The 16,075-nt window shown below is 29.9% G+C and overlaps 2 protein-coding genes across 2 annotated transcripts; both read left to right on the top strand.

The window, feature by feature from the left end:
- Positions 1 to 5,928: 5,928 nt before the first annotated feature.
- Positions 5,929 to 7,097, top strand: LOC125420619 (ribonuclease S-F11-like). Its single transcript, XM_048467354.2, has 2 exons — positions 5,929 to 6,228; positions 6,307 to 7,097. Exons 1-2 carry the CDS (start codon positions 5,983 to 5,985, stop codon positions 6,787 to 6,789), a joined length of 729 nt encoding a protein of 242 aa, XP_048323311.2. The 5' UTR covers positions 5,929 to 5,982; the 3' UTR covers positions 6,790 to 7,097.
- Positions 7,098 to 12,847: 5,750 nt separating this feature from the next.
- LOC107412078 (putative F-box protein At1g77650) lies at positions 12,848 to 15,841 on the top strand. Its single transcript, XM_060815094.1, has 2 exons — positions 12,848 to 13,850; positions 15,564 to 15,841. The coding sequence occupies exons 1-2, from the start codon at positions 13,080 to 13,082 to the stop codon at positions 15,567 to 15,569; spliced, it is 777 nt and encodes a 258-aa protein (XP_060671077.1). The 5' UTR covers positions 12,848 to 13,079; the 3' UTR covers positions 15,570 to 15,841.
- Positions 15,842 to 16,075: the final 234 nt, after the last annotated feature.

The raw sequence follows: 16,075 nt of genomic DNA, 5'->3' as shown, positions 1-16,075 counted from the left end.
ATTTAATTAGTCAAACCCATTTGAAAGATTTTTTATGAGTTATTAATGTGGTAAAAAAAAATCTAACAATGGATTGAAAATGCTCTAATTAATACATCTGCAAATGAACATGATCTCCGTCAGATGAACTTAAAATGACAAATTTGTCTTATATGCATGTTTTATGCATGCACACAACGACAGAATGAAATGATTTAACATGTTTGTAGTTTGAAAGCAAATTTTTTATAAATGATCATTAAATGATTAAAAATAAATTTTAAAAAGCAAATTTTTTGTCCATGAAAGCTTTGGTTTTGCCTGAAATAAAGTATGTAAAGACAATTTGTCATATATTTTCATGATCTTATAAGAATTTTCAAAGCACATAAGTTTATCTAATTTTTAAATTTTTTATTTATTTTTTTAACTCATAAGTTTTTAACCAAATTCAGAAATGGTTCAATATATAACTTACATTCTTTCTAACATGGATTTATATATATATATATATATATTAGTTCTTTTAAAGTCAGGACCATCCGGACGAAATTGCATGTGGATCCACGAAAAACAGATGTTATACAAAACAAAATGTCAACTTTTCTAAAAAATGCTAATTTTGCATCGGTTTTGCTCCTAGTCTGCATGAAACTTTATCCGGTCGATCCTAACTGTAGAATCTCTCTCTCTCTCTCTCTCTCTCTCTCTCTCTCTCTCTCTCTCTCTCTCTCTCTCTCTCTCTCTCTCTCTCTCTCTCTCTCTCTCTCTCTCTCTCTCTCTCTCTCTCTCTCTCTCTCTCTCTCTCTCTCTCTCTCTCTCTCTCTCTCTCGATCTCGATATATATATATATATATATATATAAAGAGAATTCTCTTATTAAGAAATTCCGACACTTTTTTTATTAAAAACTTCACTTTTCAATTATTAGATTGCTTCAATGGTTAAAATATAAAATTATTTCTAAATTTAAATAAGGCTAAATAGGATTTACTTTACCCTCGTAGAGTTTTAATACATCACATAACTTATTTAGATCACCAAAATATTTTTAAATCTCAATCTTTAAAAAGATCTAACGATTGATAAAAAAATTTCTCATAGAAAATCCATTATTACATTATGATATCAAATTGATTATATATATATACATATAATTAATAAAAATGTACCAAATAAATTGATAAGAAAAAATAACAAACAAAACGTAAATAATTAAAAAAAAAAAAGGAAAAGCAAAAGTAGAGAACTAGATCTGTGTTTTAAAATATGAAAGTACAAGATGAGACGTTTTCGTTGTTATGAAGTAGGGCGTAAGATTTTTGAGAATTAAATTTTAGTATTGAAAAATTAAATATAGATTTAAACTGATATGAAATTAAAAAAATGTAAATATTTTTTAAAACTGCAAAATAAAACAATTAAAATTTACATAAATATAAAATTAATAAATTATTAAAAAAAATGGAATACAGCACATACCTCTTATTTATAAATAAGAATTTATAAGTATAAGATAGGTTTTTTCTTATAAAAATAAAAAATAAAAAATTAGATTTAACCGAATTAGTGAAGCGTATTTCTCATTATTCGAGATGAAAAAATGCATTTTTTTAGCTCGGGGCGAATGTCCCATCTTCTGATGTATACCTGATAAATGTAATGTCTCAAATTTCAAATCTCGAAACATTTTTTGTATGTCTCACTTCGATGTGAGCCACGTATATGTCTTTTAAAACACTGATCTAGTAAGCATTGACATATCTTGGAGAGTTCAATTAACAATTACCATTGTTGTATTTACTTTTTGTCTAATATGTGACAAATAAAGCAATCTCTCGCAATTGATTCAGCGAAACACCCAAATGAGAAAGAGAAGTGAGTTATCTTTTCTTCTAAATATATATATCAATACATTTACACCTATGTACCTCATGGTAGTTGTACTGCTCCAAATCTTAAACATTTTTTTGTGTTTTAGTCTCAAGGTAAGCCACGTACGAATCTTTTAAAATACTGGTCCAGATAGTTTTGATATGCCTGGGGAGTCCGATTAACGTCTACCACTGTTGCATTTACTTTTTACCTAAAATATGACAAAATAAAGGCAACCACTATTTCAGCAAAAAAATAAATAAATAAATAAAGGCAACCACTAGCAATTGAATCAGCAAAACACCCAAACGAGAAAAAGAAGTGAGCTGTCTTTTCTTCCAACTAATATAAAACTATATATACTCTAATACATCTGCACCTATATATACTTTAATGCTCCAGATTTTAAATCTTTAACATATTTTTTGTTTGTCTCACCTCGAGGGAGGCACGTGCAAATATTTTAAAATACCGGTCCAAATAGTGCTGACATGCCTGGCGGAGTCCACTTATTTACTTTTTTGTCTAATATATGACAAAATAAAGGCAACCGCAAGCAATTGATTCAGCAAAATACCCAAACGTGAAAAAGAAGTGAGTTTTTTGGTGGGTAGAAAAAAAAAAGTGAGTTGTCTGTTCTTCAAACTATATATATAATTTTTTTGTTGAAAAAAAAAATATATATATTTTTTGGTAGTATCATAGTTATTAGATTATAATTCAGCATCATACAATAGTATAATATAGGATCATTTAAAATATTTATCAAGAACTTTAACTATATATATATATATATATTAATACACTCGCACATTTTTTTTATGAACAGTTCTCCTCATCATGTGAACTTAATTACAATAACAGGTTTTTATTATATGCAAGTCTTCTACGAATAGACAAGAACAGGGAAAGATGGCAACAAAGCGGAGTGCAGCCTCCTCTTGATCCCCGTTACGCGGGGATTTTTTTGTTCATATTCCCGTCTAATTCCCTGTTTGTTAGGGAGTTAGGGCAAGATGACGAACCCATGGGTTGGGATAGAAATTCCCATAATCCTCCGTATCCCTATTTAATTATTTATTTTATTTTTTAAAATTAATATATTTAAAACTTGTTAATATTTTTATATCATTTTTTAAACCATTAAAAAAATTATATATATATATATATATATAAATAAATAATATAATTTTTTTATAAATTCATCTACATTAATAGAATATTGTTGTCAATTTAATTATTGTATTCAATATTTCTTTCAAATATTTTTAGAAGATTATTTATTTTTGAATTACATTCGTTTGGTATGCTTAATTTTAAAATTTTTTTAAATTTTAAAATAAATCATTCTAAAAAAAATTTTAGCATTATAAAAATAATAATCATTACATTTGAATAATTTTTTAATTTACATTTGAATGATATGAAATTAAATATCAAATATAATTTGCCAGCATCCTGCACACATCCACACTAATAATCACATCCTTTTATGTTTTACTTATAGTTTTCAAATCCCAAATTCAAAAATGGTTCGGTATATAACTTACATCTTTTCTAACGTCGACTTATATATATATATATATACACATAATTGGTAAAAATATGCAGAATAAAATTGATGAAAAATAGAAAAAAAATAATAACAAGAAAAACTTAAATAATTAAAAAAAAAAAAAAAAGCAAGAAAGAAGGAAAAGCAAGCGTAGAAATCTAGATAGCGCTGGCATAACTTGGGGATTCCATATAACCAAAAAAAAAAAAAAGAAAAAAAAAAGAAAAAAAAAAAACTTGGGGATTCCAAGTAACAGCTACCATTGTTGCACTTACTTTGACAAAACAGAGGCAATCTGTAGCATTCATTTAGGTACTGCCAAATGAGTAAGACAAGTGGCTGTCTTTTCTTCCAACTCTATATACACAATATTAATACATCCGCACGTTTTTTTTGTTTCATGGGGGACCACTGCTGCATTTACATTTCGTCGGATATATAACAAAATAGAGGCAATCTCTAGCATTGATTTAGGTGTTGACAAAAGAGAAAGAGTAAGTAGCTGTCTTTTCTTCCAACTCTCTATATACAATATTAATACATCCGCACGTTATCACATGAACTTAAAATAACAAATTTGTTTTATATGCAAGTTTTTTATAAATAGACAAGGGCAGAATTAAATGCTTTATAATATTTGTAATTTGAAATTTGAATTTTTTTTTTGTTTAATGATTTAATGATTAGAAATAAAATTGAAAAAGCAAATTTTATTTTCTTTGATGCGTGAATTTTGCCAGAAATAAAAAATTGTGAAAGACAATTTGTCATATATATATATTTTATATATGATCTTATAAGAATTTTCAGCTTACATAATTAAGTTTGTATAATCATCATTATCCTTTTTTTTAATCACAAATTCAAAAATGGTTCAGATTTATCCAAAAAAAATAAAAAAAAATCAGAGATGGCTCAGTATATAATTTACATTCTGTTTGGACCATCTATTTTTTTTTCAAATATTTATTATTATTAAATATTAATATTTTAATAGATATATTGATGGCCTAAACAAGATTAAAATGCTATATTTGAGATAAACCAATTTTTTAAAGATTTAAAGGTGAATAATTATTTATTATGAACATTTGAATTCAAATTTCAAATGAATTTAATTGACTCAATTGAATGGCAGATCATTATGGGATTTGGGCAATTCTCATTATATTAAATGCAGCATAAATCACAGGATTTTATTATGGAATTCCCATATTCAGCATAGCAATCAAAAATCTATACAAGGAAGCTACTACAACATGAAGAAAGGATACTTCTCTCAGCACAACCAAGTCTCGACTGTGGCAACTTTTCCTTATAATCTCTCTATAGTTTTCTAGATACTATTGATATTTGTCTGTTTGACATAGTTTTTTTTTTTCAGACCAAAAGCTCTATTTGAAGGTTAAAAATTCTTTTGTTAAAAAATAAAAATGTTTGACAAAAATCAACAAGCATTTATTGACAAAAAAAAAAAAAAAAATTTTTGTAAACTGTTTTAAATAAGTCCAAATTTTATATTTATCTAAAAAAGCTTTTCTTTTTAATTTATAAAGAAACTCACTGAGCATTTAATATAACTTTTTTAACTTATATAGAAACTCATTAAGCATTGAATGTAGTTTTATTATTTACAACAAAACACTTATTAACTTTTTAATAAAAAATTTTGTTTTCAAAAAAAATTATATACAAATCTCTACATACTAAAACTCTACTTTCATCAGCAATTATTTTAGCTAGCTTACTATTTTATTAGTAATTTGAATTTCTTCCATTTTCTCTATACAAATTTCATTTTATTAAGTCATTTTTAGGCATCAAAAGAATCTTGAAGTTGTTTTGTTCTCTGCAATTTTAATACAATCATTTGATAATAGTTCGATTTTTGTATAATTAATTTTATTTATTTTCTTATTTCAATTTTCTCAAAAATACTATAATTTTTTAGGTGTCACGTTCACAACATTCCGAGACATAGTGTTTGAAAAAATACCAAGTTATCTTTTAAAACTGACTAAAAAAAGAAAAATTAATCAAGATAATGAAATTTCATTAAGAAAAAAATTATTGATTTAAAGAACAAAATACATAGGGGGCACTTAAACTTTAGTATTTGAGGGGCAAAATAGTAAACAAATAAAACAAAATATTTAAAAAATTAAAAGAGAGAAATTATGAGGGGTTTAAGGACCAAATAGAGAAACTTAAGAGGGTACCATAGTATTTAAGGGTTTGAATAGTAAATAAATAAAATCAAATAAAATCAAATAATCAAAAGAGAAAATATTTGAGGAACGGAGGTGGGGCCGCGCATGCCCTCCACCTGGGGTTCGTCGAGCGTGTTATACATGCGTATAGGACAAGCTATCCTCCGTCATGTCAACATAAAACAAGTTTGTTTTAAATGTGCGTTGTCCGCAAATGAACAAGACCAGGTTTAAATTCCAAACTACGTCGTATTACTGAATATGTGTATAAAATATCATATATATATATATATATATATAAGTGGGGATGAGGATGAACAAGCAAAGGCATATCACAGTACGCATTAAAGAAATCATTTTAAGATGGAAATCATTTTAATTCTCATCATTTTGGTAGCCTCCTCCTCTTCCTGCCAAGCGATGTTCACTGATCAAGTAGAAGGAAAACAGAAAATTGATAAGTTTGTGGTACGCTACCCACGAAATGTCTGCTCCACAGGTGCGGTGCAGGACTGTCGTACTGATCTGCCAGCAGGCAAGTTTACAATCCACGGCCTCTGGCCGAATGAAGTGTCCGAGCCAATAAAAAGAACTTTCGATATAAATCTTGTAAGTTAGTTTTGTAATTTTTTTTTTTTTAGTTACTTCGTTTTTAAATGCTTAAATAATTTAGTTTTTGTTTTTCAGTTAAAAGGTCAACTCTTGAAAGACCTCGAAGAACATTGGCCAGGTTTACAGAACAGCGCAAACACAAATGATTACTTATGGTACCGCCAGTGGGTCAAACATGGATGTTATTTCCACCTAGGTTCTGGTACTCAAGTTGAGTATTTTCAGAAAGGAATCGATCTATTTCGTACTCCAGTGATAGAGAAAGCTCTGAGTCAACTCTTGATTACAGGAAAAAAGTACGTGACTGTCGATATTCTTAAACAGCTCAAACAGATAACGAACTTTAACCCTGCATTGTCTTGCAAGGATTCAACGCAAGGAAATATAAAGTTACTGGTCGAGGTAACGTTTTGTCTCGAATCCGATTTAAAAACTCTCAAGGATTGCCCGGATAAACCGAGTTGTGGAACAGAGTTTTATGTAGAGACTACTGCACTCTCTCCTCCTCCTCCTCCTCCTCGTGCTGGAATAACAGAGGAAGCCGTTGCTTCCTTCTAATTCTCTTTGTAAGCCCCTAGTTGGGCCTTCTTTTGTGCTATTAGGCATGCAAAACTATATTAATATGTATTGTATTAGTTTATGTATTGTATTAACTTGTACTGCATTGTATTGATGTAGTACAATATTTTATGCATAACTGTATTACACTAAATAACAGAGGAAGCCGTTTTGCTTCCTTCTCTTTGTAAGCCCCTTGTTGGGCTCTTTTTTGTGCTCTTAGGCACACAAACGATATTAATCTCTATTGTACTAGTTTGTACTGTATTATAATGTATTCCATTATATTGTATTGATATTGTATAATATTTGGTACAGATTCATATAATACTATATTACAAAAATTTAACAAGAAAAATATAGACAAAGTTGATTATTTATTATTATCTAAAATAGATTAAATTAATTTTTTATTATTATTCATGTAATTATATTAAATAATTACATTATCGATAATATATAAAATAGAATTTTTATTATTATTTATGATAATAGTTACATTATCTAAACTTATATAATATTTATAGAAGCTATAAAAAGTTTGACATTATCCATAATATATTACAGTGAGCATTTTTTTTTCTCATCACAATAATTTTTTTCCATAAATTAATGAGGAAATGAGAAATCGACCACTCGAAATATGTGGGTAACGAGGAAGTGAGAAATTGAGCACTCGAAATATGTGGGTATTTATAGGAATGGGAAATATGTGTAAATGAGTTTCTCTGTCAATATTAAATGTTTTAACAAGAAATCTGACTTCTTTTCTATAACCAAACCCTCTTTCGATTTATGGGGAAGCCAACAACCAATTGAAGAGTTATAGATTACAGTATGATCGGTTTTCATACGAATTTATGATTGTTTATATTGTTTTCTTTAAACAACATGGTATATAATTATGTCAATCTGACTTCCTTTTTTATACCCAACCCTCTTTCTGTTTATGGGGAGAAAATCTTGGGTGATGCAGTGGAAAATTTACGCAGGATCGATTTTCATACGAATTTATAACTCTTTATCTTGTTTTCTTCGAACAACTTGGTGTATAATTATGTCCATGGCTGCCAGCTAACCTAATAGTATAGCACGTTATAGTGATGTCGAACACTCCATATCCACAATTCCTGTAATTAAACTAATATAACATTATCATTGTAACGATTAATTGCTCCTATATAAAAATTGCTCAATATATAGGCAAGGCCAAGCTGCCACGCCTTGGCTACTGGACGAGTGCATGGTTATGTGTATTTATACACTAAAAACCTGGTCTATTTATACACTTATGCTGGTCTATTTATACACTAAAAACCTGTATATAAATTGGAAAAAAGTTATTCAATTTAGTAGGCATGATATAATATACAGGAATAAGACTCTTAGTGGTTCATTTGTTCCATTTTGCAACTGGACGGTAACGCTCATCAAGTTGTTTATAATCTAATAAAATTTTTGAACGAGGTTAGTTTGACCACTCTTGAATGGCAAATGTGTTTCATGAGTAGATAGATGTTAGATATATATATATATATATTGAATAATTTTCACCAATTTATGTACAAATTTTAAAGTGTTTGCAAATTAAGGCTTAGATGTTTGTGGTCGCTGTAGATTATAAAAGAATTATAAAAAATTGTTCTACAATAGTGTTATCGAATGTTTATTTATAATTATTAATTAATTGCATATATTTTGTTAAATTTTTTTTTTTGAAAAAATTAATTTTTTAAGGAAAATTTGCTTTTAAGAAAGCTTGATAATGTTTGCTAAAGTCTATTATTTTTCTTATTACATCAACTTGATAAAGAATTTAAACAGATTTATTGGAGAGTTTTTTTTTTTTTTAAAATGAATATCTTTTTTCTAATGTGGTAAAAAAATCTAACAATAGATAAAATTATTGAAGATGCTTTTATAATTAGATTTAAGTTTGTTTTAATAATGCTGAGCTAGCATATTCTATTATGTAGTGTTTATAAGTAGTTGGGTCTAAAGCAATCTCTAACTTGCTTTTAAAACATCTCCAATGGCAAATTGCATTTTGCCATTTAGCATTTCTAAAAGTTGGAATTGGCATAAGCTCTCCAATGATAAATGTTAATACCAATATCAATTATTAGAAATGACTTTCCAATGACAGAAGCTAAAAAATAGCATTACCATGTCATAAATATTAAAAATTAATAATAAGATCCACTTTTATCAACTAAAAATCAAAATTAAAGTATTAAATTAAAATAAATAGTAGTAAATGATGGTGGGCCACACAAACCTTTTTATAGTGTTTCATACTAAAAATACAATTGTCAAATTTTGTAGTATACCATTGAAGAGCCAAAAAGCTATATCTATGCCAAAATTTAGCATTGCAAATGTCAAAATTTAATGTCATTGGAGATGCAATTAGCTTGTATAAATAGCTTATCTTGGTTAATGAAAGGTTAAGGAATTTTGTTGAGAAAATATATTCTTCTCTTATTTATCGCTATAGGTTTTTCTTTTTCTTTCTCTTTATTTCTCTTCTATGACACAATTGGAGGGCTATTGGTTAAAATTGCATTGGTTAGGCTTATATAACACATCATGGTCTTTTGAAGTGACATTGAGATAGCTAGTTGGTGTTAGTGCGGTAATAATAATTTAATCTAACATGCTCATATAATCAAATCATCAATCAACATGTTTAGCACTATAATTTCCTATAGATCTTACACACTGTATATTAATTGTATTGAATAATCAAAATCATTAACTTTCAAAAGCATCTATTAAAATCTTTTATCTATGGTCTTGCAAAATAGAAAACAAAACAAAACAATCGTAATAGCAATGTCTGATGAACACATTGTTCTCTAATCCTTTCTCTCTCAAGTGTCCTAAACAGATCCAAAATAATTCCAAATCACTCTAACTTATACTACTAATAATCCTTCATCCTTTTAAGGACTGAAATCATATGCAAGTTATATGGCTTATCAATACTTTTAATAATACACACAAAATAATTAATAATATATACAATAATAATAATAAAATGGATAAGTTAATTAAACTTTTAAAGAATTTGATCATTCAGTTTAATAGTTAAACTAAAGTATTATAACGAGCATGTTTAAGGATTTACTATATAAATTAATAAAAAAATCAATACTATACAAATAAATCTTATAAGTGAATCAAATGATTATGGTTAATCTAGGTCAATATTTAACAGTTGGTTGTAGTAGTATCATTTGGTTTGATACATTAATGAAAATTAAAAAAAAAGCTTGCAAAGTCCGTTGGAAAAAGTGGCTGCTGTTTATGACGTGGGCATTAGACAGACAAGTTTTTTTTTTTTTTTTTTTTTTTTTTTCATTATATTTTGGTTTAGAGCTTCAAAAACATTCCAAGTTTCCACATGTTATTGGTCTTTAAAGTCATCACATCTTATTGGTCTTAATCTCATTGATTAAATATTTTATCAATATTATATTAGTCAACGAGCACTGTACACAGATTGCTTTTCTTGTTTTATTGGTAAGAGTGTGCAGACTGCTCTTCCTCTATACAACATGGTACGTATGATACGCAGTATGTCATATGAACAAGATTATAGTTTATTATATTTAAAAAACCTTTACAGTATCTGATATGAACAAGACTGTAGTTTATTGTATTCAAAATAGCTTCATAAATATATATAAATATATATATATATATATATATAAATAAAGAGATCATTTCATCCTTAATATTATATATAACTTTTAATAGGGTCCATTCTAACCTTAGTAGAATCTACCATTGACACATTAAATTACACATAACAATGAGGTGATCAAATTTTTTTTTTTTTTTTCTTTTGCTTAAAAACAATAAGCCTCTTGGTGGATATCGTTTGGCCCAGGATAATTGAGAATTATGAGCCATTGGTAGGTGTGTCTTTTCAACCTGGTGGGAATTCATAAACTATCCAACCAATCACCATCCGGTTGTCCCAACCTTCCTCTTCCACAGTGCTTTGCATGTGGGATCCACACTAAGGTGCAAAATGGAACTACTAAAAATTGACATGCAACTCCTACAAACAGGTGTGATGGGTCACCAGTTCTTACCATTTGCTCTATTCCCTTGAGTGTGAGGTGATCAATTTATTTTGAACTATATTGTGTAGCCTATTTAGGAACTTTTTGTAACACATGCCAAAGTGTAGGGGAAATTCTCACGCTTTTATCAAGTTTGATCAGAATTGAGTAGAATTGATCGAGTAGATTTTATAGTTGACTTTTTAGCATGCTAGAATTTCACTTTGACCAAGGCATCATTGTAAAGTATGCTTCATTAGCTCATAGACTAGCAACACGATTAAATTGAAGTTGAGAACAGAAAGTTATGGTTAGATCAAGATGAAGTCTAGATTGATCAAGTGAGGTCAATGTTGACTTTTTGTATGCATAAATTATGGCCTTAACTTATATATTATTCGTATATTGCATGTTGATACAAGTTTTTAAACTAGTGGCACGCTTAATGTAGACTTATAGTTGAAAAATTATAGATTTGTAAAGTTGAAATCATTTTTCTAGAATCAACTTTATTGAATAATTTTTATCGAAAAGCGTACATGTCACAATCTGATGATGCCACATGTCAATTTCTTTTCTCTCTTTTCTTTTCCTCTATCTCCCCCCCCCCCTCGCCGGGGTGCGGCTCCAACCGAATTAGCCACTTTCCGACCATCTATACGCCACACGCATCGAACCTGGGCAAAGACCATGGAATTTCCAGCTTGCAATCGGAAAATCATGATGAGCAATTCCCGAATGCTCATGGATCAGGTGTTTGAAGCCAAAACGATGCAAATTGATTTTTTCATGATTTGATCACTTTCTGGCCAACCCAGTCTGAGCCATATCTCTATCCCCTCATTTTGGATCCTTTAATTCTTATTATAGCCTCCATTTTTTCAAATTCTAAGTTTTCTGATAGATATGGTGATCTAAATTTGGCCAAGACTTTTTGGCCATTTTCCTGCTGTTGGCGGTGAGTTTGGTTAATATAAGCTAAGTATTGACAATTCTTGTCGTATAAACTTTCATTTGGTATATACCAATTATGGATAGGTATTTAATTTATTACAATTTTGGAGCTGATTTTAGTAATTACTACAAAATTGGTCTCTGTTGGAAGTTTTTTTAAGAAATTTTTATTGTGTTTATGTTCTAGTGATTAATAGAAGTTAATGAAATATTTAATTTCATGAAATTAAGTATAAGTAGAAAAGCCCCAAATTTTTAGCAATAGATCAATCGGGGTCATAGTTGGACTCCTCTTGAGTCCAATTTTGTAAACTCAAAGTAGGATAAGTAAATAAAATATTTACAATATTCCAATATCCTTAAAAATTTATTTGATATTTAAATAATATTCATGGCATATGTTAGGTATTTGATAGAACTTGCTGCTGACTCTATAATAAAGCAAGGATGAGCAGATATTAATACTGTAAATAGTATATTTTCTAAAATATATTTTAGAATAAAATATTTAATTATTTTTAAATTTGGATTTAACATATTGTTTAACAAATTATTATTAATTGGATAATTTATAAATTTACAAAAAAATTTAGGCACTTTTGTTTAATTAAAATAATTTTACTCATTGATATATTTATTTTAAACGTCAACTCAAATTATTACAAATTTATACCTAAAGCCAACCCTGTACTAATATAATTTATATATCAAATGATAATTTAAATAATTTATTTTTAAAATTTTAATATAAAAAATAAAAAATTAAATATTATAAATTAAAATTTATCATGTAAACCGGTAATTATCATTAATAATTATAAAAATAAAATTATATATATATATATATATAAAACTATTAATTAAATGTAAAAGTTTCCATCAATTTTTTCGCAATTTTCCAGTGATTTCAATGGAATTTGCTGACATAGAAAGTAGGATAGAATACATAGAGAAACAGTTGTTTTAGGTATTGATTGACGAGGCTTAGCTTACATCTGTAAGCTAAAGTTTACAGCTCAGCAAACAATTAATTCTAGAATACTGTAAGTCTGTATCTGCAAGAATAAATAATAGGTGGTGTGGCGTTAGTGTTTATATCCGATAGAGGCAATAAGGCCAGCCACAAATAAATCCCTAAACCTTATGCCTGAAACTCCATCCATCCATCCACCCATGCATCATATTCTCTTCTTTCTTCTTCTTCATCTTCTCTTATAGAGATTAGATTAGTTTATCGTAATATCGTATGAATCATCTATCGTGATGACGATGAATCATGAGTTTGGGGAATCATTATCATCTGAATCTTCATCATCAAGAAGTGAGTCTTTTGTTAATGTATATGATCTGACAGAAGACTTGGCGGTAGAAATTCTGATGAGGTTGCCGGTGGTGGATGTGATAAAAATGAAGAGGGTGTGCAAGTCATTGTATTCCTTAATCAATAGCTCCGACTTCATCGCCAAATACTCCCTCCTCGACGGTGACAGGGATCCTTATATGTTCATCTCCATCCCATTTAAAGGAACTCGTGTAGTTTCCGTTTACGAAGATGATGATGATGCAACAGTCAAAACAGTTATCCACATCAGACCCACACCCGCACGGTTCTGCTGCTGTTGCTGTGACGGTGTCCTACTTGTTTCGTTTGCCGGACAGTTGGCCTTGTGGAACCCTGCAACTGGAGATATCAAGGATGTTCCAACTTATGATCATTATAAGAATTTAAGTGATAGTGATGATGGTGGGGAGGAAGATGATTTATATGTGACTAATTATGGATGTGGGTTTGATTTCCAAAATAATGAGTACAGGCCTTTCATCGTTCTCAGCGACAAGTGCTATTCGTTTAAAACGGAGATTGAGATCTACAGCTACAAGAAGAAAATTTGGAAAATCATTCAATCTTCTGGGATTATTTCACATGGAGTTGACATGGTATACGCCGATGGATTTTGTCACTGGCCAGGATTCAGCCGCCTTGTCGGCCCTAATGGCAGGGATGTAATTGTCTCTTTTGACGTCACAAATGAGGTGATTCTGACCACCCCTTTTCCTGATGATATTATTCCTACTTATTCTTATCAATTTCTCTATTATTATTACCTCCATTGTCCTTATCCTCTGCTTCTCAACGACTCCCTTGCTCTGGTTGTTAATCAACATGGACATTGGAATAGGGATGATAATAGAACAACAAGTTGTTTTGATATATGGGTATTAGGTGAATACGGTAATAAAGATTCATGGACTAAGCTATTCACTATTGGACCCCTTCATGGCATTCAACATGTCCTGGGATTTTGGAGCGAAACCAAAATATTTTTGGCTCAAACTGACTCGTTAGATGATAATGTTGCTCAGCTGTTTCTCTATGACACGGTTACCCAACAACCTCTCAATTGTCTTCAAACCATTACAATGGACTCAAAGGTGCATACCTGCCGACTGAGCTTGTTACCAATTGCCGCAGATGGATCGAAGAAAACAAAAATCAAAAGACGAGTTCGAGTTCGAATTCTGGCAATTGAGATTAGGAATCATAATAAAAAGATGAAGAAAATGATAAAGACTAGGACAAGGGATGGCAGTGGCAACTATTTTATTGTGGTGAATAATAAGAGGGTTCTTTTGGCAGATTGTTAATTCCTGCAGCTACTGACCCATATAATAAGCATATTCCACAATCCTGTCTAAAGCCAATATGCCACCCTTGACCCCCTCAACTCCCTCCCTCGCCCGACGTTACCCAGTCCCTGCCATTTATTCCATACTCCTGTATATTGTTAAATTAAAAATTATTTTGTTTTTTCTAATGTAGTTGTTTATTTATATTATCTCTCTTTTTTTTTTTTTGTTTGCTTGAATTATTTATATTATCTCTCACCCTCGGTATTATTTACAGTTACATTAGACCATCATGAATATCCCCATAGCGGCGTACTTATGAATGATTACAAATGGAGTACTTATGAATCCCTCACCTCTTGCTCTAGTATATTTATCCCCATAACAGCGTCTCCAAATGATGAATGATTACCAGAAAAATTAGGCATGAAATCGAAGTGACCACATCAACCACATCACTTGTCCTACTTCTTTTCGTCTTCTTCTTCTTCTTCTTCTTTTAATGGGGTTCTGATTGTTCTGTATAGAACATGAGAACATAAAGACAGTATTTACATACGTAGAAAACAAGAAAGGATGTCTAGGATTTCTCACCTTCACAATGGGATTTGGAACCTGGAAAGAAGGAACCACATGCATGCTTCAGTATTAGATGGAAAAATTAAAATAATTCGTATAAATGAGAGGTTCATTTGCCACCAAAAAATCCCCCATTCACCACTAAAGAAATTGGAAAAGCAGGACATCAAGGATGTAGAAATAACAGAAACTTATTCCTGTTTCCTCGGTAGTTTTACACTAATAAGTATGACCTTTCCAAAATATATAATGATATGTGCCTCAAAGAGAAAGTAAAAGACTAGGATATTTAGAACAAACAGAAAGCTTATGTGCGTGCATTTTATGTATCCTATTTCCTATGACTGAACTTTGACATATCCGGGAATAGCTAACATGTTATATCGAACAGGAAACAAACATACAAAATTTTTATTGTTGCTACCTTCATTTGGTTCCTTTTATTTAGAGTAAGTTCAAGTTTCTAAACTGTTTTATGCCATTATGGCGGCTAAAAATACTGTGAAAGAATATAAACCAACAACTTCCTATGGCATACAGATATAGCAGAGATGAGAGGACCATAACCATAAGACCCTCTTCAGGGGATGAAAGTAGTCCCTTTCCCAACCCAATACAAGCGGATCTCCAAGTTATGGTCCGTAACACTGACGTCATTAAAGAATTCTTCATGGGATTCACCAGTTCCGTTGGCTTCCTCTTTTATGTTGAAATCCTCTTTCTATCTTTTCCTGCAAATTATATAAAAACTTTAGAAAATCCATATATAGCCCCTATTATTGTCGAGTAGGATTGTAGAGTAAGCAATTACCCTGAATGTAAGTATCAAATATGCGTCTCCCAAGTCTGCTATATGATATATTGTCAGCAAATATGATATCGGTGAAATGGTTTGACATAGTAATTCCCATTGTCAAGACAAAAAGCATAATATCTGAGAGACAAGGGATTGAGATCCATGTGCTGTAGTGCAGAGAGCGGCCAAGTCCCCAAAATTTCCCTCTGAAGTATATTTTAACCAGATATTTGGATTCTGTATCAGATTCATCATC

Source organism: Ziziphus jujuba, chromosome 1 (genome assembly GCF_031755915.1).
Source record: "Ziziphus jujuba cultivar Dongzao chromosome 1, ASM3175591v1".
Lineage (NCBI taxonomy): Eukaryota > Viridiplantae > Streptophyta > Magnoliopsida > Rosales > Rhamnaceae > Ziziphus > Ziziphus jujuba.
The sequence above is the reverse complement of the archived record's forward strand: the minus strand, read 5'-3'. Positions and strand labels throughout refer to the sequence as shown.

Coding starts and splice junctions, on each gene's coding strand:
- LOC125420619 (XM_048467354.2), top strand. CDS start 5,983: ATGGAAATCATTTTAATTCTCATCATTTTGGTAGCCTCCTCCTCTTCC. Junction 6,229..6,306: donor GAACTTTCGATATAAATCTT/GTAAGTTAGTTT, acceptor TTTGTTTTTCAG/TTAAAAGGTCAACTCTTGAA.
- LOC107412078 (XM_060815094.1), top strand. CDS start 13,080: ATGACGATGAATCATGAGTTTGGGGAATCATTATCATCTGAATCTTCA.